Source organism: Lepidochelys olivacea (assembly GCF_965140295.1).
Source record: "Lepidochelys olivacea isolate rLepOli2 genome assembly, chromosome: 24".
NCBI lineage: Eukaryota > Metazoa > Chordata > Testudines > Cheloniidae > Lepidochelys > Lepidochelys olivacea.
This window is the reverse complement of record NC_140434.1, coordinates 14,547,188-14,571,456: the sequence shown is the minus strand read 5'-3', so window position 1 is coordinate 14,571,456 and position 24,269 is coordinate 14,547,188. Positions and strand designations below refer to the sequence as shown.

At 57.8% G+C, this 24,269-nt stretch overlaps 1 protein-coding gene across 4 annotated transcripts; it reads left to right on the top strand.

The window, feature by feature from the left end:
- Positions 1-7,936: 7,936 nt before the first annotated feature.
- Positions 7,937-23,663, top strand: LOC311512237 (HAUS augmin-like complex subunit 5; the record flags this gene model as incomplete). 4 transcript variants are annotated; one of them, XM_084613352.1, is made up of 17 exons in its annotated part: positions 7,937-8,677; positions 16,395-16,457; positions 16,723-16,755; positions 17,072-17,096; positions 17,585-17,717; positions 18,229-18,388; positions 18,741-18,816; positions 19,320-19,399; positions 19,478-19,538; positions 19,817-19,944; positions 20,207-20,285; positions 20,542-20,687; positions 20,967-21,129; positions 21,537-21,617; positions 21,808-21,953; positions 22,836-22,950; positions 23,206-23,228. In XM_084613352.1, the coding sequence occupies 15 exons, from the start codon at positions 16,396-16,398 to the stop codon at positions 22,843-22,845; spliced, it is 1,383 nt and encodes a 460-aa protein (XP_084469478.1). In that variant the 3' UTR covers positions 22,846-22,950; positions 23,206-23,228. The 4 variants fall into 4 exon arrangements, with proteins under 4 accessions (XP_084469478.1, XP_084469477.1, XP_084469476.1 ...); XM_084613351.1 differs by lacking the exons at positions 7,937-8,677; positions 16,723-16,755; positions 20,542-20,687 and adding exons at positions 15,396-15,713; positions 23,531-23,663 and having other exon boundaries at positions 17,022-17,096; positions 23,206-23,332; XM_084613350.1 differs by lacking the exons at positions 7,937-8,677; positions 16,723-16,755 and adding an exon at positions 15,396-15,713 and having other exon boundaries at positions 17,022-17,096; positions 19,481-19,538.
- Positions 23,664-24,269: the final 606 nt, after the last annotated feature.

The window sequence follows — 24,269 nt, the reverse complement described above, 5'->3', positions numbered from 1 at the left end:
AAAGGTAGAGCTTACCCTACTTTTATTCAAGAAAGAGAGCATCCACACAGAGAGTTAATCAGGAATAGCTATTCTGCTTTGAATTCACATCCTGTCTTCTTCCGAATTAACTTCTCAGTGTAGACAAACCCTTAAGCGACTGAGTGCCTTTTGGACATGGGATTTAGGCACTTGTGAACGTTTTCTCCTTGGGAATATTTCCCACTACATTAACCACCATCAAAAGGCCAGGGAAAACACAGATAGTTTAAAGTGATTAATTTCCGTGTGGTGCTCTGCAGTGTGCAGGCAGTAAAAGCACCCACAGCAGAACATTTCCACGAGGCCGAGGAAACGGAAACCCATACCGTCACCCTAATTTTTCCCAGACTGATGGTCTCCCTGAAGGGAGCTGCACCGTTCCCCCCAGGCCTGCCGCACCAGGCCGGTGCAAGCCTCCCATTCCATGTCCCGATGGCAAAAATCCATTTAATACGCAGTCCTCAGAGAGAGGAAGTACCGGATATTGAATGGATAAAAACAGATTTATTTTTAAGCTGCTTTAAGTCAACCTTTTATTACAATCCTTACAAAACCATAGAAAAGAAGTCAAGTTCACTGGGATGACTGGTCCAACGCCAAAGGCCGCCTTAAATGTTTTTTGCCAGCGAGTTACTTAGAAGTGATCTGTTCATTTAAAAAGCGTCATAGTACCGTTAGTGCAAGATAAACCTTAGTTCTAATAAAAAAGATCCAGTGTTTTGATTTATCTCGAAACAAACTACAACCAGATGGCCAGCCACAGAAATACAGCTCCACAACCCTAACCATGATCTGCTTAGGTACGGCCCGTCTAGAGACAAGTACAGGTTGAGTAGGAGTTAACTGTCCACATAGTGACCGCCACCGCACCGGGCAGCAAGAATGCAGAAAGTAAACAAAAATCTATCAGAAAGGAAACAAGAGCAAAGGGTAGATAGATCTGGTTAGCGCCACCACATGATCTCCATTTAACTGTGCAAGAGATCATCTTGGCAGATTTCCTTTTAGATATCATTTGAATAGATGACATGAATGTACCATGCATCAGGACATTTATCCTGTACATGAACATTTGTAGAAGGGTTCAGTTTTAACCCACCACGTGGTGGCTTTAATAGTAGAAAAATATCAATACAGAAACAGCGCACACAGGGCCGAGAGCCCTATACATCAAGGAAAAACAAAATCATCATAAACTGTGTCACGAGCAAAGGATACGTTGCCCGCTAACCAGACGCAAATATATTCCCATGCACAACCCCGCAGCAAAAAGGAGCATACAGCGGCTGACGAGGACAGATCAGTTTCCCCATCGCTAAATGGAGCGCGGCGCATCCTGGGATGTGCAGAATGTCCCATCATGCACCGCTTTGTGTCCCAGGCTTCCAATGGTTTCTGGCTTCCTTTCGCACTGCTTTGGCTTTCCCTTCGCGCCGTTTTTCCGACTGTCAGTCTTTGTAGTGCGTGCCAGCATCTACAGTGAGAGAGGATGGATCCCACACTTCTCTCCTGTGCGCTGTTAATTGTCGCGAGGACCTTGCACGTGGCAGCAGAGTTGCTCGCAAAGTTACTGACAGAGGATGAATCGCAGGCTCCCGAGCGTGATATGGACAGCAGCAACTTATCAGTGCCTTTGGCATTCACAGAGCAGCTGCATACGGTAGACCGTCGCTTTTGGGCTAGGGAAAAAAGCACTGATTGGTGGGATCGCATTGTCGTGCAGGTGTGGGATGAGGACCAGTGTGTACAGAACTTTAGGATGCGTAAAGCAACCTTCCTGGAGCTACCTGCTGAGCGGGCCCCCGACCTGCGGCGCAAGGATACCAGAATGAGAGCTGCCCTTTCGGTAGAGAAGCGTGTTGCAATCGCTGTGCGGAAGCTGGCAAATCCAGACTGCTACCGGTCAGTTGCAAATCAGTTGGGAGTGGGGAAGTCCATTGTTGGGGCTGTATGACTCCAACAGCGTGCTCTGTTTGCTTGAGGCACCGTGTGCTGAGCCTAGCAGCCTGCTAGGCAAGGCTGAGAGCTTCTTTACCAGGCTTGGACCCCCAAGCCCCTTAGCGCTCATCACCCCTTAACGAGAGGGCGGGGCTACTGAGGGAGAACAGGGCTTTAAAAAACCTGCTCCTGAGCAGCCAGAGGAGCTAGTGAACAGAAGCAGCTAACAGGGGAGTTTTGTTAGGGAGGGGGTGGAGGGGGCGAGATACACTTAATTAACGTTCTTTAAACTTAAGGCAATAAAGAGCCCCGATAAAAACAACAATAAAGGAAACAGCTGCAGGAGTAAAAAGAGAATGCAGGCAGAAGTCCAGCCACAGAGTGGGGGCTGTCCAGTTTATTGCACTGAAGGCAGCATGTATGATTATCTGCCCAATGGGTGGGTGGCGTATGTGTGCATTCAGTGCAAGGAGCTCCTGGCCCTCAAAAGAGACCGTGTATGGGCTTTGGAGGCCAGAGTGGCTGACCTGGAGGAGGTAAGGGAGACAGAGAGGTACATACATGAGACGTTCCGGACACAGTAGAATGGTCCCACCCCGAGTCTGACAGCCCCCATGCTGTTGAGGAGGATGAAAGTCTCAGGAAAGGAGAACATCCAACTGGAGCAGAGGGAAATGATCCCATAGTTGGGAGCCTCCTCCCAGATGATGTCATGGTATCCTGTCACACTGAGGACTTGATGTCATACTGAGGATACCCCTCTGGGGGAGGGAACTCCAGTTATTAGGAAGAGACAGGTAATGGTAATGGGGGATTCGATGATTAGAAACATAGATAGCTGGGTTTGCGATGACCGGGAGAACTGCCTGGTGACTTGCCTGCCTGGTGCAAAGGTTGCAGGTCTCTCGAGACATCTAGATAAACGTTTGTGCAGTGCTGGGGAGGAGCCGGTGGTTGTGGTCCAGGTAGGTACCAGTGACATAGGGAAGGATAGGAGAGAGGCCCTGGAGGCTAAATTTAGGCTGCCAGGTAAGAGATTGAAGTCCAGGACCTCCAAGGTAGCATTCTCTGAATGCTTCCAGTTCCACGCGCAGGGCCAGTTAGACAGGCAGAACTGCAGGGGTCTCAATGCGTGGCTGAAACAACGGTGTAGGGAAGAGGGGTTTAGATTTATTAGGAACTGGAAAGCCTTTTGGGAAAGGGGGAGCCTATCCAGGAAGGATGGGCTCCACTTAAACCAAAATGGAACAGGACAGCTGGCATGTCAAGTTAAAAAGGTCGTAGAGCAGCTTTTAAACTAAGGGCTAGGGGAAAGCGGACAGGCGCGGAGGAGCATGCGGTTCGGATAGAGACTTCCCTTAGGGCAGCGTTTCTCAACCAGGGCTACGTGTACTCCTGGGGGTACGCCGAGGCCTTCCAGGGTTTACATCAAACTCATCTAGATATTTGCCTAGTTTCACCGCAGGTTACATAAAAAGCACTAACAAAGTCAGTACAAACTAAAATTTCGCACAGCCAATGACTTGTTTACACTCCTCTCTACACTCTCCACTGAAATGTAAGCACAATATTGATATTCCAACTGATTTATTTTATATTTGTGTGGTAACAATGCACAAGTCAGCACTTTGTACTGGGATGCTTTTGTATTTTTATGTCTGATTTTGTAAGCAAGTACTTTTTACGTGAGGTGAAACTTGAGGGTACACAAGACAAATCAGACTCCTGAAAGGGGTACAGTAGTCTGGAAAGGTTGAGAGCCAATGCTTTAGGGGAGGATCTATGAATGGAAATTCGCTATGTCCAAGTAAGGAGGAGAGGATGGAATATGATAACATACGGGTAGGATCTGATGAGAAACGGTGAAATGAAAGAGTTCCATTCAATTATATCACATAATGGCAGATGGCCAAAAAGTGACAATTTTTTTAAAGTGCTTATATACAAATGCTAGAAGTCTAACTACTAAGATGGGTGAACTAGGGTGCCTCCTATTAAATGAGGATATAGATATAAGAGGCATCACAGAAACTTGGGGGAATGAGGATAATCAATGGGACACAGTAATACCAGGGTACAAAATCTATCGGAAGGACAGAACTGGTCACGCTGGTGGGAGAGCGGCACTATATGTGAAAGAAAGCATGCAGTCGAATGACAGAAAAATCTTAAATTAACCAAACTGTACCACAGAATCTCTATGGATAGTAATCCCATGCTCGGAGAAAAAGAATATAGCGGTAGAGATCTACTACGGATCACCTGACCAGGATGGTGATGATAGTGACTGTGAAATGCTCGGGGAGATTAAAGAGGCTATAAAAATAAAAACCTCAGTAATAATGGGGGATTTCAACTGTCCCCATATTGACTGGGTTCATGTCATCTCAGGATGGGATGCAGAGAGAAAGTTTCTTAACACCGTAAATGACTACTCCTTGGAGCATCTAGCCCTGGCACCCCTAAGAGGAGAGGTAATTCTTGATTTAGTCCCAAGTGGAACACAGGATCTGGACTGCTCGGTAACAGTGACTATAACATAAAATTTAACATCCCGGGGGGGAGAGAGGGGGAGAAAGCACAGCAGCCCACCACGGTAGCATTTAATTTCAGACAGGGGAACTACACAAAGGAAGTTAATTCAACAGAAATTAAAAGGTACAGTGCCAAAAGTGAAATCCCTACAAGCTGCATGGAAACCTTTCAAAGACACCCTAATAGAGGCTAAATTTAAATGTATAGCCCAGCTTAAAAAACCCAGTAAGAGAACCAAAACATTGCCCTTGTGGCTAAATAACAACGTAAAAGAAGCCGGTAGAGGCAAAAAGGCATCCTTTTAAAAAAGTGGAAGTTAAAGCCTATTGAGGAAAACAGAAACTTTGGCCAGCGAAGTGTAAAAAATATAATTAGGAAGGCCAAACAAGAATTTGAAGAACAGCTGGCCAAAGACTCAGAAAGTGACAGCAAAAAAAATGTTTCTAAGTACATCAGAAGCAGGAAGCCTGCTAAACAACGAGTGGGGTACTGGACAATTGAGATGCTAAAGGAGCACTCAAGAACGATAAGGCCGTTGCGGAGAAACTAAATGAATTCTTTGCATCAGTCTTCATGGCTGAGGATATGAGGGAGGTTCCCAAATCTGAGCCATTCTTTTTAGGTGACAAATCGGAGTAAATGTCCCAGGTTGAGGTGTCGTTAGAGGAGGTCTTGGAACAAATTGATAAATTAAACAGTAATAAGTCACCAGAACCAGATGGTATTCACCCAAGAGTTCTGAAGGAACTCAGATGTGAAATCGCAGAACTGCTAACCGTGGTATGTATCCTATCAGTTAAATCAGCTTCTGTACGAGATGACGGGAGGGTGGCTCGTGTGATGCCAATTTTTAGAAAAGGTTCCAGAGGCCATCCTGGCAATTACAGGCCAGTAAGCCTAACTTCAGTCCCAAACAAATTGTAAAGAACAGAATTATCAGACACATAATTGCAGATGAAATTCTATATTGATAAATGCAAGATAATGCTCATTGGAAAACATAATCCCAGATACATGTACAAAATCATGGAGTCTAAATTAGCTGTTACCTGGAATCACTGAGAGCTGCGTTATGTAATAGAGCCTCAGAACTCAACCTTTATACTGTGGCTGAAGACAGTAGTGGCTGTGAGAGATGCTGTCCTGGAGGAGCAGTACTAACTTCTGACCGCAAACCATGAGTGGAGGACAGCAGGAGCGGTGTGCTAAAGGAATATTTGTTCATAGGACTGTCAGATCTGCAGGCGGGGAAACTGAGGCAAAGAACATTGCCCAACGTACTGTGGAAGTGGGGATTTTGCTTTGTATTCATTCACCACGCAGCTGATTTATTGCGTCCTACCTTAATGCTGTTCCTTTTCTCGTATAAGTTTTCTTTGTTTCAATGACACAGTTACTGAGGACTTGCGAGAGAAGATTTGCCTGTTAAGGGTGCCTAAGGAGGGGGATTTCGTTTTCCCCAGGCTTCTCGGTGGCCAGCGCGTTTGTTCATTTCACGCAGAACCTCTAGATATTTCAACCAGGTCCTTGCTGCTACTGACAACACCTGGCAGAAGGAGTCCCTTAGTAACTGGTCTCTATGGAACGATCACAGGACTTCAAGGGGGTATGTATGACTGTTTTCTATCATTTAATTAAAACTAGGGCTTTCGTTTGGGCCTCATTCTGTTAAATAGATTGAATAATTATACAGTTCATTTTCCTTCTGCCACCAAAGCTCTCATTAAAGCCACGGGGAGCCTGAAATGTCACTACTATCTTATTCCTTCCCAAGTACCTGCAGATTTAGGATCCCAGCTGTGGGCTCTGCACCATGGTGCACAGAGGCCCCGTTCCCTCCCTGCCTCCATGGCTATTGTCTGGCTGCATTAATTGTGTTCCAGTAGGGTGTGGAGCTCTGTGGGGCAGTGACCGCACTGGCCCCAGACAGGGCAGAGCCCAGATGGCGGTGCTGGCCCAAGAAAGAGAGAGCCTCCTGCCCGGTGGAGAAAGAAGCCCGGATGTTCTGAGCCCCTTGGCCGAAGGCTGGACAGCGCAGGACACGATGCTGCCTGGCAGCGGAGGGAGACTGGACTCTGGGTGAGAGAGAGCGAGGGGGAAAACGAACAGCGAATGGGGGCCTCTTCTCCTATGCAAGGATCTCTTATGTTGACCCTAGGGAGAGGTCTCGTCCCCCATCCCACAGGTGGATTCTCACCCACCCCGGTCCCACCATTCCTGGGCACTTGCAGATGACCTTGCTCAGAACCCTCTCGGACAGCCTCGGTGGGCCTGAAGCACCCAGGCTTTCCCCTACAGCGGGATTCTCACCCCGCCCCAGTCCCTACACACTAGTACCTGTAACGTCCCCACGCAGAGAGTCCCACCGCTTCCCCGCAGAGGGAGGGTGGGGACCTTAGTTTTCCCTAGATAGAGGGTCACCCTGCACAGAGCCACCTGCTGCCCACCAGTGTCCCCTGAGCAGCCCCGAACCGGGGTCTCCGCAGTCCCTTGGTTCCGACAGACCCTTCACGGGCGCGGACCCGACCAAACCCGGCGGCCTCCCCGCCCCCTTTTCGAGCCGCAGGCAGGCTGAGCTCCTATTGGTCCGGGCGGCGGAGGAGCGGAGCATAACACGAGTCCTGAACCCGGCCACGCCTTTGGAACCGGGGGGAGGGGGGGGGCGAGTGGGCTCCTGCTGGGCTTGCTACGCCCCGTGCGCCGCGAGGGGAGGGGTCAGACCGACTGATCCGCTGCCCCGAGCGGCTGAGCCCCGGGCTCCCCGCCCTCTGAACCCGCCCCGCCGGCTGCCTGAGCCCCGGGCTCCCCGCCCCCTGAACCCGCCCCCCTCCCCCGCCGGCTGCCTGAGCCCCGGGCTCCCCGCCCTCTGAATCCGCCCCCCCCCCGCCGGCTGGCTGAGCCCCGGGCTCCCCGCCCCCTGAACCCGCCCCCCTCCCCCGCCGGCTGGCTGAGCCCCGGGCTCCCCGCCCCCTGAACCCGCCCCCCTCCCCCGCCGGCTGGCTGAGCCCCGGGCTCCCCGCCCCCTGAACCCGCCCCCCTCCCCCGCCGGCTGCCTGAGCCCCGGGTTCCCCGCCCTCTGAACCCGCCCCCCTCCCCCGCCGGCTGCCTGAGCCCCGGGCTCCCCGCCCTCTGAACCCGCCCCCCCCGCCAGCTGGCTGAGCCCCGGGCTCCCCGCCCCCCTCCCCCGCCGGCTGCCTGAGCCCCGGGCTCCCCGCCCTCTGAACCCGCCCCCCTCCCCCGCCGGCTGGCTGAGCCCCGGGCTCCCCGCCCTCTGAACCCGCCCCCCTCCCCCGCCGGCTGGCTGAGCCCCGGGCTCCCCGCCCCCTGAACCCGCCCCCCTCCCCCGCCGGCTGCCTGAGCCCCGGGTTCCCCGCCCTCTGAACCCGCCCCCCTCCCCCGCCGGCTGCCTGAGCCCCGGGCTCCCCGCCCTCGGAGGAGGCCCCGCCCCGCAGTGGGGGCCCGGCGGGGCTCTGGCTGACCGGACCCCGCTGTCTCCGGCGAGAGACTCGCTCTGCGCTGCAGGGACAGAGCCCGGCCACGGGGCCCCGGCCTGGGGCTCGGTCCCGGGGAGCCGCTTCGGCCCTTTGAATTCTCCCTGCGGAGCGGGAGGGAGGCGAGGTCACAGCTGCCACGGGACCAGCTTCCCGGGGGAGACGCGGTGGAGCGGGCGCCTCTCGCTACCTGCCGCCCGGACCTGCCCATGCGCCGGGGGGGGGGGAATGGAAAAGTTTGGCTCGCAGATTCTTTCGGACCCCCCCCCCCCCAGGAGAAAGCAGCCGCCTCCCAGCTGTTGCTCCTACGTGGGGGGCGCAGCTCGGAGGCTCTGGCTGCTGGGGGGAGCATGTGGCCAAGCGGTGCCAGCAAACCCTGGCAGAAATCTGTGAGGGGGGGGCACCTGACCGTAAATCCCGTCCCGCCCCCCCCCCCACCTCTCCTGGCATCGCTCGGGGAGGTGGATTAAGGGCAGCGGCGGGAGAGCCGCTCCGCCGAGGGGCCGGGCTGAAGGGCTCCCGCGGCGCAGCTGCAGAGATCGGGGAGGCCGGACCTGACTCCGGCGGGACTCGCGGGGCTCAGCATTCGCTCTGTTTCCGTCCGACGTGAAGGCGACTACGGAAATAAACCCTGTTACCTGATCCCAGCTCCTGGGTTGTCTGCCATCCTGGGACTGCCCTCGGGAATCCAGGTAAACCGCAATCGGTCGAGGTACTTATCTGGCCCCCACCACTGCAGTCTCTGTGCACCTCCTGATTCTATCCCCGCCATGCTTGTGAAGGAGGGAAGTGGTGCTGATCGTTGATAGGGGCCCTGGGACATTAAATGACTAGCCCCGGGGCACCGAGGGAACTGGGCCCAGATTCTTAAAGGTATTTAGGCACTTAACTCGCATGGAAATCAGTGGGAGTTAAGCATCTAAACACCTTCGAGGTCCGATCTGGGCCTTTGTGTCTGAGTTAGGAACAGAACCAGTGACTTTCCAGGCTCAGTTCAGTACCCTACCTACCAGACCTTCCTTTTCTCCCACTTAAAATGAAGCCGGCAGTTACGCTGCCCCCTCCCCACTTTTATATATGTGCATATTTTTTTCAGTCGCACATGGGTCACGGGTATGATGTAAATCCACTGTCTTCAGATCCACAGCCAAGACCTGTTGTGATTAACGACCGGCATAAAATACCCAAGGACACAGGTCCCAGTTCCTCCTCCTGTTGGTGGTGTCCTGGAAACGAGCTGTGTGTCCCCGCTACCTCTACTTTATGGCTGTTGTGGCCTCCCAAGAGATGGTGGGGAAAGGGGAGGCGCCTGGGGCATTAGTTAGGTTGGGTTTCTCCCTGTGGACGAGGTCCTTCAGCCTTTGGCAGCGGGGGAGTAGCGGCAGGAGCTCTGAAAGATGATGGCCCCGGTGAGTGCCCACAGAGATGTGTGGAAAGGGGACTCTTCTGGCTGTAGCGGGTGGGTGTGTCTATTGTTTGTTAAGCTCACGTGTGTGTGTCTCGTTTATGGCTAATTTTACCCCTTCCTTTGGGTGCTTTAGGTTTCCTTTTTCGGGGGAGGGGCGGGCAGAGAGAAGTGTGCCGAGAATAAATGGCTCCTGCCAACAGCGTGTTTCGCCTTGGCAAAAGTAAACCGGAGCAGGGCCAGGTGCACGCTACAGACTTACATCGGTATCACTGCCTTGCTCGGGGGCGTGACAAATCCGCCACCGCCGTGCCGCTAAAAGGAGCGCAGTGTCGCTGCGGATTGTCTGCGGGAGAGAGCTCTCCCGCAGACAAAACCGTTCCACCCCCCAGGAGCAGCAGCAGGTCCCTGCACACAGAGCGCTGCTCACACAGGCGCTTTTCGGAGTTAAACTTCTCAGAAGGTGTTTTTCGGGCGTGCGGGTGGGGTTTCTGTGTTGGTTTTTTAAGCCCCCAGAAAGACAATAACAGGGCTGTTCCTCTGAAAAGTGTAGACAAAGCCTCAGAGTTTCCCTGCTTGCTAAGTGGAAGGAGGAATAGCTTGTTCAGGGTAGTTAACACCTTTCAAGGGGCCCTTTTTTGAGGTGAAGTGGCCTGTTAACCCTCCTCCAGCCACAGGAAAGAAAGTAAAGGGGCGGAGGGGAAAGCGGTTGGGGGAGGTGGTTAGCGGTTTCCAGATTGTTGTAAATAAACCCTCAAGCCGGTATCTTTATTCTGTCCGGGATTTTTAGTGTCTAGCAAAGTTATGAATTTCAACTCCCAGGCCCGTCTTTCTGAAAGTGTTGTGCAGGTTTCCTTCGAGGACCAGGGCTGACAGATCACATACAAGAGTGATTGCTCTGTGAGAAGTGCTCACCCACAGACGACGTGGTGGTCTTGTCTTATCATTTTCCTGTTCGTTTGTGAGCATAGTGATTCTCTGGTTTCACCCACATCGTTGTTGTGGGGGCGTTTGGTGCGCTGGATGAGGTAAACCACATGTTGTGATTGGCATGTGTAGGACCCGTGGCTCTCGAAAGGCGTGTTGGTCCTTGTGGCAGTGGAGATGTGTCTGCAGGTTTTGCGTCTGGTGCTGCCGTGAGCTGGTGTGTCCTGGTCTGTGGGGAGCTCGCTTCTGCTGAGGAGCTTGGAGAGAGATTAGGGGTTGTTTTGAAGGCCAGAAGTGGGGCTTCAGGAAAGATTTCTTTCAGGATGGGGTTCCTATCGAGTATGGGTTTTAGTTGTTTGATACCCCCTATGGGTTGCAGCGTAGGGTGTAGTAGGTGAGCACTAGGGGTGTGCGGTCGGTGGGGGTTTTATTTCTGTATTGAAGCACGTTTCCTTGGTGTATCTGGGTGGCCCATTCCACGATGCGATGTACTTCTCTGGTGGGGTGTCCCCCTTTGGCGAAGGCGGTTTTGAGCGTGTTAAGGCACCTGTCCCGGACTGTCTCCTCGGAGCGTATTCTGTGGGATCTGAGTGCCTGCCGGTAGACCACAGATTGCTTGGTGCGTTTGGGGTGATTTCTGGATCTGTGAAGATAGGTGTGGTGATCCGTGGGTTTCCTCTATGTCTCGAGGGGTTCCTATGTCTGTAGGGTTCCAAGCTTTGGCAAACACTGTCCTCTGCGTGTCCTTGTTTGTCCAAAGGGGAGTGGGTGGGGTGGCACCAGTGGGTTTTGGAGAATGTCAGGTGTGTGGGGCTCTTGGCACCTTGCAGGATCAAGGCCTTGGAGTGTATCTGTAAAATAAGGAGAGTGTCCTTGTTGGTCAGGGGGACGTTTTTGCAGGTTATAAAACGGAACGCTTCTGTGTAGACCTGAGTAATGGGGTTGGGGGGAGGGGGAGAAACTTAGCTGTGGGCAGCTGGTTCCACCGTTGCCCATTCTGGGGCTTCTCCCACCTTTCTGTCCAACAGCTGGTACTGGCCACAGTCGGAGACGGGGATAGCGGAATTGCAGGCAACCCCTTTTTATTGTTTTTGTGTAAAGTCAAAGAGGCAGCTTGGAGGAAAGGGACCTGAGAGCCCTCTGTGGCTATTCAGCTGCAGAGAAGCCAGAGGACTGACTGGTTTCGCTTCTCAGATGATATTAGCAGGTAGCAAGGAATGTCTGAAAGCCACTCAACTGCCCGCAAAGCTCAGTAAAGGCTCTTCGAGTTGTTCTCTGAACCTAAGTGGGAGCGGGACCCACACGTTTGGGTTTCGGAGGGTTTGTTCTGTTTAGGGGACAAGGGAACTATTTTGTTCTTAGGTAAAAGATCAGTGACTGGTGGGTGCCGGTGCCCTGCATAACTATACAATAGGATCACCACAGCATTTGCCCCCCTACCAGTGCAGAAGGTGTTACTCACCTAATTTTTCTAACCTGGAGAAGTCTGATCTCTAGTTTTATGGCCCCCTGCCCCTCTCAAAGGAGCAAGGGGGGGGGGGGGAACAGACTGAGGTCTGTGGAGCAAAGGCTGCTTCTCAAGCTATGTCTGTGCTGGGCCTGACACAATGGATCTGTAACCTCAGCTGGGTTCCCAGGTGCTACTGTGCTATTAATATTAATAACAAAGACTCCAACCCCGTAACTCTGCTCGTCTACCTCTTTCCTGCCTTTAGTCTTTGTTGTAGATCTTGAATCCTTGGTGCCAAGGAGCTCCTTGTCCCCCACTGACTCTGGGAGGGGAAGATGCCGAAATCTAAAATTAACATCTGCGCTTAGAACAAGGCTGGTCTTTCAGACTCTGCAAGTGTGAGAATACTTCCCTTCTCAATAGTGCTTTTCACCCAGTCGTCTGGTATCAGTCCGGCTCCGCGAGATGGAACAGGATCTAGCTCCTGTCTTCGGTACTGAGTGGACCCCCATTACAATAGCATTTGAGCCCCTCGCAATCTGCAGGGCATGGCTGTTGTTCCCTCCATGCAGGTGGGGAACTGAGGCACAGGGAAGCTATGCGACTTACCGGAGGTAACAAAGGGAGTCTGTGGTGGAGCAGGGAATTGCACCCAGATCTCCTAAATCACAGGCCGGCCGGTGCCCCACCTCAGCTCTGCCTCTTACAAAGAGGGACACCGCACCCTAAGCCAACACACAGCTCAACTTTTTTTTTTTCCTCTCTTCTCTCCCCACTTCCCCCCCGCCCCTTTCCCCACTGGTAGTTTCCCCGAGGGGAGGTGCAGCGTTCCTGGAGGTACTGCAATACCAGGTCGACGTGTGGCGTGGATGGAGCAAGCTCCTATTCCGTCTCCCTGGCGGAGCAGAGCTCAGTACATCCAGAAAGGTGCATATATTTCACAACGGCAATTCTTCCAGTTGTTTGTTCCTATCTCCTGTGACTTTTTGTGGAGCGTGCATGAGAAGATCCCCGTAACAGAAAAGAGAAGTCCGGTTCAGTTTCCACTGCCTTAGCGGGTGACGCGCTGGAGAGCTGCTTATCCCTGTTCCTGCGCTCTGAATATAAATCGGTCTCTGAGGAGATTAGACTCCAAAGAGCTTCTGAGGGGCAGGTCTGCTCTAGCTCTGCGGAGAAGAGACCGAGACTGTTAAGACTCTGGGGGTTCCCCGTTTGATATTTAAGTATTGAAAAGGTGCCATTTATTGGGGAGGGGCTGTCATCTCAAAGGTTCCTTTGCCTTTCCCTCCCTTCCTTTCGCTGCCTCTCAGACTAGGTAAAGCCGCAACAATGGATTCCTAGATTTTAAGGGCAGCAGGGACAACGGGATCATTTGATCTGGCCGCCTGTTTAACACAGGCCATAGAATTTTATCCATTTTCCCCTGTACGGAGCCAAATAACGTGCTGGACTATGTTGGCGTGCAGGCCTGATGGCTGGAGAGAGGGAGAATACAACACTGCCCTCAGCAGTTTCTTCCTCTAAGGGGGCACCAATGAACATGCCCCAGCTATCAACTCGGTCGCGTGGGAGCCCTGCAGATGTAGGTGCTTGTCTACCTGGGAACAGTTCCTGCCATGGCCAGAGCGGAATAGCTTTGGAAGCGGAGTAGTAATTTTGGGGAATAAAGTTGCTTTTATTTGGAACAGAGTGCCCGTGTCGGAGGGTGACACTGGAAGAGCTACAGCGCAGTGGTTACTCTGCTTCTAGGAGGCCAGTCAATGCCCCCGTGTAGACGAAAGGCGGCAGCCTTCGTGGGTCACAACAGCCAGCTCTGCTCGCTCTCCAGAGCTCACTTCATTTTGGCAGTTCTCTCTCTCCCTCCCCCTCCCTCTCCCTCCCCCGTTGGGGCTGGTTGTGATTTCACAGCTTGGTGGAAAAACAAAAAACTGCAAGGGGGGGGGGGGAAACAACTCTCTCCCTGAGCCCTGGTCTACGCTTCCAATGGATGTTGGTGTAAAATGCATTCCCTGAGTGACACCTTCTATTGACCTAGCCCCATCCCCCCGGCTGTAGACTGGTTTCTCCTAGGGAGATGGCTTGGGCAATGGATTTCTCCCAGCCAGGGGCTCACGCTCCCAGCGCTGCAGCTGGGCCACTGAAGCATTTAGGGGAGACGCTACCGAGGCGGACGGGAGAAGCTCTTTCAGGGGCATAGGTAGCGTCTCCACAAACCGTTGCCACAAACCAGCCTTTCACAGAAGAAACAAGGAGGAGCCCTTGGGGCACCTTAGAGACGAAAACATTTATTTGGGCATCCGCTTTTGTGGGCTATAACTCACTTCATCAGATGCATGGAGTGAAAGGTACAGTAAGCGGGTATAAATATACAGCACATGAGAAGATGGGAGTTGCCTTACCAAGGGCGGGGGGGCGGGTCAGGGCTCAGGAGGCCACTTCCCAACAGTTGACAAGCAGGTGTGACTATCAACAGAGGGGAAATTACTTGTTGTAGTGACCCAGCCGCTCCCAGTCTCTATTCAGGCCTCCTTTGATGGCGTCAAATGGAACCAGAAGTTAAACAGGAGTGTTTTGAACTTCTGTTACAGAGGATGGGGGCCCTTGCGTGCTGGGAGCAGTTCCACACCTACTGCCTTCACTTGAGCTTACAAATCAAAACACGTGGACCAGCTGTTGGGTGGGGAGAAGAATACACCCTGTCTAGCCGCTCATCAGGCGGTTATTTTTTTTTCTACTATTGAAGGTCACGTGTCTATAAAGAAGTATCTGCCTGATAAACCCCTATTCACGCCTCCTCCTGCTAAAGGCACTCACCGCGCAAAGCAGAGTCCCGGCTTTTTAACCACATCTCCAGTCACACAAAAAGCTCTCCTCGCCCGGCTCCCAGGATTACAACAGACCCTCAACGCAACCGACCCACCCACCGCTCCCCACGAGCAAACTAAAGAGTTGAACGCCTGGGGATTAGAAAAGAAAGAGAGCGATCGAATCTGTTTTTGAACCATGATAATGTCCCCGAGGGGAGGTGCACCGTGCCCGGAAGTACTGCAATACCGGGTCGATGCGCGGAGTGGACGGAGCAAGCTCCTATTCCATCTCCCTGCTCCAAAAATCCATTTAATATATAGTCCTCGGATAGAGGACGTATCAGATATTAAACTGATAAGAACAGATACTACACTTGATCTTAGCCAAAAGGCCGAGAAGCGATACCCTGCCGCGGAGCTGCTCTGCGGCCCACCCGTTCCCACCGCTCTCCACGCCACGGTGACCGCTGCCGCTGAGCGGCCCTAGCGCCACAGCCATGCTCCGACCACTTCCACTCTGCTCCGACTGCCTTTGCCTTCCCGCTCCATGTTCACCAGTCAGAGCCAACCGCCTCCGGCCGGAAAGTTCAGCTTCAAAACTGCTCCATTCCCCCAGCTCGTTCGCGGTCGCCTTGTCACTCGTTTCTCTGCCCGGAAGATTCTCTCTATTTGCATGAAGCCGGCCCCTTCGCTGCAGCGTGCTGACGGCACCGGCTTGCTCACCCTGGCCTCGCGGCCCCGCTCGCGCCCCCTGCAGCACGCGCGACTCAAGCACATTTTTTTTTTTTACCTTCCCCGCGGGAATTCAGTGCGCAGGGCACATGAGCTGCGCCTCTCTTCGTCCTGCCGGAAGCCTGCAGGTGGCGCTGTTACACACCGGGGAGGGGCCACCCCGGGGCCTGTGCTGGGACCCGCACCTGAAGGGGGGAACAGCAAATTGCGGCTGCCGGCAGGCCCCGCCCCCCAGCAGCGGCAGGCCCCGCCCCCAGCTCCCGGCGGGCCTTGCGGCAGCGGCCGGCGCCTCGGTGCTCGGGTCCCGGCATGGAGCGGGGCGGGCCCGCGCTGGAGCTGAAGCTCTGGGCGGCCCGGGAGATGGGGCTGTCCCCCGGGAAGGTGCCCCCCGACGGGGCCTTCCGCCGGTGAGAGCCCCGGGCCCCCAGCGCGGGGACCCCCCCCGGCTCCCGCCCCCCCGGACCATCCCCCCCGGCTCGGGCCCCCCGGCTCCTTCCCCCCCCCCGCATGCTCCCGGTCTCCTTTTGTTCCGCGAGTTCCCGTTTCCCTCCTTGTCCGCGGGCTCCTGCGGCTCCCCCCCCCCCCCCCCCGGCCACCTTTCCCCTGCTCCTTCGGGGTCCCCGCTGTGGGGGCGGCCTCCCTCTCTCCTCGCGTCCTGCCCCCCGGTCCTCCTCCCCCCTTTGCCCCCCCCTTGCCTCCTCTGCTCCTTGGTACCTTCCTGCCCCAGCCCCCAGCCCTCCAACTTCTTCCCCATGGGTTCCCTGACTGCCCTACTGCCCCCACATCCCCATTCACTGCCCCTTGATTATATCCCTCCCAGCTGTGGGGCCAGAGGCGCCCCCCACACACACACTCCGCTCTCCCCCATAAAAGGGCCTCCCAGCCCCCTGCCAGGTTACCCCCGAGCCCTGTGAGGTTACCTGGATGAGCCCGGCCCGGTGGGGGGAGGGAAGGAAAAGGGGGTATCCAGCCCTGGGGCAGGGACGTGGGGGGGGGTATACGGCCCTCAACCAAGGGCCACCCATGCTCCTCGTAGGGGTTTCCGGTCGCGTCCCCGTGGGGCTGATGCTGTTGCTCTGTATCCCCAGGATGTGCTCAGGCCAGTGTGCGGAGATCTGGAGATACGTCACCCGGCACGTGCACCACCAGAGGTGAGAGGAATGGGGTGCGGCGCCTTTCCCCTCAAAGGGCCGCTGGCTCCCACCCGGCCCCAGGGCGGGGGACTGGCTGGCTCAGGGGGGCAGCAGCGGGGAATCGGACATGGGGCCTTCTGCTTTTCAGGTCTCCTCCCAGAGCCAGGGGTAGAACCCAGGAGTCCTGGCTCCCGTCCTCCTCTGCTCTAACCACTGGACCCCCTCCCTTCCCAGAGCCATTGCTGCTTCTGCAGTAGATTCACCCCTCTCTCTTTCCTCACAGGAATGTGAAGAAGATCCGAGGGAACTTGCTGTGGTATCCTTTCCTCGTTCCCCTTTGCCGTGGGGGCTTGTTACTATGGGCAGCTTTTTCACCAAGGGGCCCATCCAGCCCAGTGTCCTGCCCCGTCCCTGCCTAGACCAAGCCCCTGGGCCCATCCAGCCCGGTGTCCCCTATGCCCTATAGGAGCGGGTTTAATTTCCTTGCCGACCCTTGGCTGGCGTCTGTCTCCTGGCCTTGGACCTCGAAGCCTGCTGGCTCCGAGCTCTCCCTGACGTCTGTGTGTCTGTCCTTCTGTCCAGGCCTCTGTCACTCTCTACGTTCAGCCTCCTTTACTCAGACCTTGCGTCAGGTACCAGCATCTGGAGGAGGCAGAGGTGAGGGGGCCGGTGGAGACTGCTGGGTGGATAGCGGCGTGTGGGTGAGGGCTGTGGGTGGGATGGGACGGGACGGGTGTTGTGGATGGGATTGGGTGTTGCTGTGGTGGGTGGGGGAGTCGGTAGGGGATGGTAATCTGGACTTGGAGGAGCGGGGAAGGGGATCGGGGTGCTGTGGGATGGGATAGAGTGTGTCAGGGTAGGGATGGGGTCGTGGGGCAAGGTGAGGATCAGGTGGTGCTGCGGGGTGGAATAGGGTGGGAGCAGTGGGTGGGAAGTGAGTCGGGGTGGGATCGTGGTGCAGAGGGGTCCTATGGCATGGGATAGGGTGGGGGAGAGTGGGTGCCTTGTTGCTGAGCTGTGGATCTGGTAGATATGGGGAGGGTGGGGTATTGGGATTGGGGTGCTGCAGGGTGGAACAGGGGCCTTGCCGTGGGGGGAGCAGGATGCCTGGGTCTACAGCAGTCGGTGTCTCCCCCTCCCCACAGGGAAAGCCCAGTGGGTCGGAAGCAGAGCAGGAGCGGCGCCAGCAGCTTGCCCAGGGCGTGGCCCGCCTGCGTGGGGAGCTGCAGCAGCTGGACCTGCAGATAGAGACAGCCCAGTGCGAGGTCATGGCTGACGGTAAGGGGGGAGCCCCAAGGATCTGGGAGGCGGCGTAGTCTGTGCCTCCAGCGCTCTACCCCAGGCCATTGCTCTGGGGGTGGAGGGCACAAAGTCCACCCCAGTCCTCCCATCTGTTCTCCCCCAACACCCAGTGGGATCGTCCCCCTGCAGCCCAAATCCATTTCACCCCATTTCTTCGTGGGGGGCGGGGCAGGATTGTTCCCCTGCCCCGCCGTCCTTGGGGGTAGCATCTCCCCACGTGGTCTCTTCCCCATCCGCAAGGTTCCCGTGGCCCCTGGGGCTGCTGATTTTCCCCCTATGGTCCCTCCCCAGACAATCACCTGTGGGGTTCACACCCGGTCACCTCAGGACTCCTGGGTTCTGGGAGCGAGGCAGGGGAGTGGGAGAGGCTGGGAGCCAGGACTCCTGGGTTCTATCTCCAGCTCTGGGAGGGGAGTGGGGCCTTGTAGTTAGCGTCTGGGGCTTGGGGTGGGGTTTCCCTGATGGTCTTTCTGCTCCCACCCCGCAGAGGTCTCCCTGGAGGCGGCCCAGGAGCGGATCCGTGACGCCCAGCGCCGCTCCCTGCTGCTCAAGGCCTATGCGGCCCGCCTGGCCGAGGAACGCCAGCAGCTGCAGGGCAGCGTAGCACAGCTGAGGGGGCGGCTGGAGCAGCTGAAGGACATCAGCAGGTGTGTGGGGGGTGGTTCCGTCCTTAGCGTGGGGTCCCCACTGCTCCTGGTCGCGTCCCCCGGAATCCTTTGCTTCTGAAGCACTATCCGGTGGACATCTCTGCTGGGCAGTAGCTCCCAGAATCTTTTGCTCCTTGGTAGGGGGTCCCATGGCAGGTGGCATTAGGGATTGGGGATTGCCTATCCTGGGTAGCATCTCTCAGTATCCTTTGCTCCATGGCAGGGTCCCGCTGGGGATGGGGATGGGGGGGGGGTGTCCTGAACTGTGCTCCCCCTTCCTCTCCCGTCCCTCTCCCTCCTCCCCCCGCAACCCCCCCCCGCCAATTTTCACAGCCTCCTCTGGTCTCTGCAGAAAGGCCAAGGTGGAGCTGACGGTGGGAGGGAAGCTGCCTGCCCTCGGATTTGCTGGCTTGGAGCCTGAAGTACTGGTGAGTTGGGGAGAGGATAGTGGGTAGATCCTGGGCGGGGGGAGTGGAATTTGAGAATCCTGCTCCCCTCTGCTAGTTGGGGGTGGTGATCTGGGGATCCCAGTCCTGGATCTCATGGGGGGGAATCTGGAGATGCCAAGGCAGGCTCTAGTGGCTCTAGTGGCAAGGCAGGCTCTAGTGGCTAGTGACAAGGGGTACCCGGTAATCTGAGCCCTGTGAATGCCAGCATGGGGCTCTGGTGATCTCCCTGTGGGATTTGGCGATGGGGTTTGGTTGGGAAGGAGGAGGGAATCGGACTGAGCCTGGTGCCGAGCCCCGGGGAGAGTCTGTCGGGCCATTGGCAATCAGGTCTTGGGATCCTGAGGGATCTCCCTGAACCTGGTGCCTGGATCCCAATAAGGGGGGAGGATCCAGTGGTTCCTGGTGATCTGCAGCTTTCTTGAGGGCCGTCGTGTCTTCTCCACCCCGGTAACCCGTCCGCGTGTCTGTCCCTGTCTCCGCAGCGGGACGTGCGGACGGCCTGCCAGCTGCGCTTCCACTTCCTGAAGTCACTCTTCGAGCACAGCACATCTGGGGCCGTCCCGTAAGACCCTGTGAGCTCCCCTGCCCTCTCCTTCCCCCGTGCTCTGTTTCTGACCCGCCTCGTGTGTCTCTCTCTTAGCAGCAGGACAAGCGAGGAGCTGCTGGACGCGTCCTACCAGCACTGGCTGAGCACGGTGGAGGTAACGGGGGGGGGGGGGGAGGGAGGAGCAATGGGGTAGGGACCCTGGGGACGGCTCGCCTGCTACAGAGATGCAGCCACCTCTGGGAGGGGCAGCTGGGCGCCCCTTAGCGCCGGGCTGGGGCATTGAGGCAGCCCTGACTGCCAGGGGAGAGCCCCCTACCCTGCTCCCTGCAGCGCAGCGCCCTCTAGCCCCGTATGGGGCATTGGAGCCAGCCGTGAGGGAAGGTACAGCGTCCCTGGCCCACTGTGGCTCATCCCACCTCTCTGCCCACGCAGGCCATCGTGGGTTCCCACCCTCCCAACCATGTCCTGGCAGCCCTGGAGCACCTGGCCCTGGAGAACACCCTGCAGATGCAGGAGCTCACCAGCCGCGTTGACATTCCCCGCGACGTAGAGGCCCTCAAGTGGGTACCGCTGAGGGGCTGACAGTGTGGGGGTGTGGTGCTGTACGGAGCTATCGCCCCCCAGTGGTGGTGGCTTGTACTTGGGGGTGGGGGCAGAGTCAGAGCTCGAGAGAGAGGGGTGCTGTGGGTCTTTGGCCCCCTGGTGGTGTCAGCTTGTACTGCAGGGGGCAGAGTCGGGGCTCTGGGGCCTGTCACCCCAGTGGTGCTGCAGTGACCCATGGCACCAATGCTGGGACCTGTATCTCTGCCCTCTGACCTGCAGGTTCCGCTACGAGAGCTCCCGTCTGGAAGACCTGGCGGGGCCGCCAGCAGCCCTGCCCTCAGTCCGGGGCCTCATACAGGTGAATGGGGGCATGGGGAGGGGCAGGCAGGGCCGCATGTGGGGGCTGGGCAGTCCCAGTGGCTAGGATATATAGCCGGGGGGAGGGGGCCACATCTGGGGCTCCTGGGGTCTGGGATATATCAGGGGGAAGGGGCTGTATCTCAGTGCTGGGGGGTCCCAGGGACAACAGGGCCCATATCTCCAGCTGGGTTATAGTGGGGGGAGGGGGCAGAGTCTCCTGGCCCCTCCTTACCTGCTCCCTCCCCTGGCTGCAGGAAGGCTGGAGCAGGTGTGAGGAGCTGTGGGTGCAGCAGCTCCCCCTACAGGCCCGGGAGCAGCGCAGCACGACCCAGCTGGCCTCCCTCCTGCAGGAGATGCACCGGCTGGTGGCGGACGGCTCGGAGCACGCGATCCTTGCTAGGTAGCTGCCGCAGGCCCTGGGAGACACCCCGCCCCCTGGACTCAGCCCTGCACAGTTCGTGACCACCCACCGCTGGGAGAGCGCTCCCTGCTGGCGGGACTTCCCAACCCAGGGGTACCCCGGCTCTGTCAGGGCCCCCTGGAGCACGCTCCCTGCTGGGGAGACTTCCCTGTCCTGTGGGGTCCCCCTGCGCTCTCGGGGCCCTGTGGTGAGCACCCCCTGCTGGGGAGACTCCCCCCCACCCCCCCACTGAACTGGCCTGTCCCGCCTGGCCCCCAGGGCGGTGCTGGACCTGGAGCTGCGGGCTGTGCGGCTGGCAGGGCTGCGGGATGGGCTGCGTCGAGGCTGCCAGGAACTGGAGCAGGAGGCAAGTGCCCGCCATGCGGAGCTGCAGGCCTTGCAGAGCAAGCGTCAGCGCATCCTGGACTTCCGCCACCTGGTGGTGAGTGCGGGAAGCGCGGGGGGGAATCTGGGGGCCAGAGCAGGGCAACCTCTGGACGTGGGACCTGCCTGGGGGGTGGGGAGGCAGTAGGGCACACAGGAGGATGAGGTGGGGTTGGCTGGGAGGGTGCCCGTGGGTGGTGGGTTCCTAGAGGGGGATCCACAGGGTACCTGGCTGGCCTGGGGGGAAGGAAGTAGAGGGGGTGCATATGGGTTTGGGGATGATAGGGGGGAGGGGAGGCAGGGAAAGGAAGGAGTGATCAAGTTGGGGGTCGGGGGGGTTCCTTCTATGGGAAAGGGAGCGATTGCAGGGTTGAATATGGGGTGCCTTGCTGCCCCGGGGGGAGCAGGGACACTGTCTTGAAGCATCCCCAGGACTGACACTTTCTCTATCCCCTTCCTCCCCAGTGCGAAAAGCAGCAGCACGTCCGGGCGCTGATCAAAGGCACCTCCTACATCAATTGCCAGCTCCGCAAGGACCAGGCCGAGGTGAGACACCCTCCCATGCCATGGGGCGGGATCAAGGGGCACTGAGAGGATGGGGGAGTCCAGGGCTGGGATACCAGGAGGCTGTGGGTCGGGCCTGAGGGGCACCGGCAGGGCTGGGGGAGTGGGGCCCAGGGCTGGGAGGGCGGGGCACCAGCATGATCTCCCCCAAACCCCGCTCTCTCTCTCTCAGGTCCAGGCCTTTGTGCAGAGGAAGCTGCTGGGCCCGGAACAGGACGTGACCCTGGAGTCGCAGCGGCTGCACGGGGGGGTGGAGCGCGAGGTCCGGCAGCTGGGGGCCATCGCCCTCCCCTGCCTGCTGCACCGCAGCCTCCCTGGGTGAGTCTCCCCCCACCCTCCTGCTCTGTCTGATTGCTCTCCCCCACAGCGAGCAGGGTCCTGGGGCCAACTGTCCCCTCTTGGGCTGCCCCAGGGGCTGGGTCCCCATATGGGGGGGCGCCCCTTGGCCTTGGGGGTGTACCTGTGCTCCCCCTCCTGCACTACTGGACTTGGGGTATGCAGGATTCCTGGGATTTTCTCCCCCCCTTCCCTCCCCACCTGTGTCCCACTGAAACGGGGCTGAGACCCACCCTGGGAAAAGCACCCTGAGATCTGCCGGTTGGAGGGAGGTGCCCGCAGAGCAGTACTGGTACTCTGCTCCTCTGCCCCAAGCTGGGGGCGCTGGTCCTCTGGGAGGAGCATCAGTACTTCAGCAGTGGGATTAATGCTGCAGTCGGGGCACGGAGATGAGCAGGAGCGTTGGTGCTGGGGAATACTAATGAAAACCCCGTATTCTCTGGGCGGAGAGCTAATACCCTGAGAATAGGGCAGGGGCTTTAATACTCTGGTGGGAGCATGAATACTCTCTCCGGGGGGCGGGGGGTAATGCTCTGAGAGCCTTGGAACCCAAGATCTGTGGTAGGAGGATTAATACTTTCTGGGCTGATAATGCTCTAGGAGCGTCGGTAGCCTATAGCGGTGAGAGGAGCATTGATACTCTCTGGGGTATTAATACTCTGGGAACACTGGTACCTGCTCTCCCAGGGGCACCAATGCTGTACTATGCCGGCAGGCTGCTGTGAGGACGGGGCCCCGCCAGCCCTTCCTGGGGAGCGGGAGGGCTGTGGGCTGGGGTGCCCGGTGGGGATGGGGGATGCCTGAGGGTGAGGGGTTCAGGGGCTGATCCTCAGCTGCCCTGACCCGGTCGTCCCCCGCCTCCAGGTCCCAGTAGGTCCCGGCCCACGAGCTCTCCATCCATCGGCTGGACTGGACGGGGCTCGCCCAGCACCGGGCCTTCCTCACTGTGTGCCAGGCTGCCGGCTTCCCTCTCTACAAGGTGAGACGAACACTTGGTGGAGCAATGGGGCAGGGAGCAGGAATGTCTCCCCACAGGGTGGGACTGAACCCCTCCTCTGAGACCCTCTTCTGGGGAGAGATGGGATGGGGGGCCCCAGGGAGGGGGTGGGGCAGGAGCACCCCCCAAGTTTATTCTGCATTAAACCTCCTCACGGCCCCCTGGGGGGTGATCTTGGGGGAGAGGGGGCAGGCCCTGTCTCCCCTCACTCCCTGTGTCTATCTGTCTCTGCCCCAGGCCCCGGAGCACCTCCTGCCCCACATGGCTGAGCTGAAGAAGGAGCTGCTGGCCCTGCGTGCCCAGCTGAGTTACAAGAGCCAGGCGCTAGCCAGCCTGCAGCAGCGCCAGGGGACCGACGTGCAAGGTGAGCTCTCCCCATGGCTCCAGGGGGGCGACCCCCAGCCTGTGGCCCCTTCCCAGGGTTTGCAAGGGGCACCCTCCTGGGACACGAGCCGGCCTGAAGGGTGGCAGGACCATGGCATCCGCCCAGCACAACTCAGCACCCGCCCCCCCCCCCCCAGCCATAACTCCTCCGGGCCTCACCAATGTCTCCTTCCCCCAGTCCTGCTGCAGGCCCTGCGGGACCACGACCGGGAGCAGGCCGGAGCCCTGGGGCCGCGGATCCAGCTGGTGACCGAGCAGTGCGAGCGCCACATGGAGCGCTGGCCTGAGGTGCAGGCCACGATCGACTCCTGGTGAGGAGCCCCCGCCCACCTGGTTTATGGGACGCCTTGTTCTCCAGAGGGGGGAGGCCCTGCCCATCCTGTGCTGGGAGGGGGTCCAGGGTTGGTTCTCTCCTGCCAGGGGTGGGGTGGGGGCTGTGAGGAAGAAGGGGGCTTGCCCAAGTGGAGGGGGGGGGCACAGGAGGGACTGATGGGGGGGAGGTTGGATGCTGGGGTGGGAAGGAAGGGGGTGGTCTGGTGCCTCTGGAGAATGGGCGTACCTAGGGAGTGGCCGGGGGGGGGGGGGCATATGCCATAAGGGATGATGTGGGGGGGACAGATTTTGAGAGTGGACGTGGTGGTGTCTGCTGGGGGGGGAACTGGGGCGGGGGGCCGGAAGGAGCCATCTCACCTGCTGCCCTCTCTCTCCCTGTCCCTGTGTTCAGGTGGGAGCAGCCGGGGCAGTTCTCCCTGCTGGCGGAGCACCGCCAGGGCCTCACCTTGCAGCAGTGGCTGGAGTGCTGGACCCTGGCCCTCAAGACCCTCCAGCAGCACAGCTGGGCCTGATGGCCCCATCCTGCCTGAGAGGGGCTTGGGGAGCCCCGCCCCCAAAGGAGTGCAGTTGGGTGTGGCTACCTA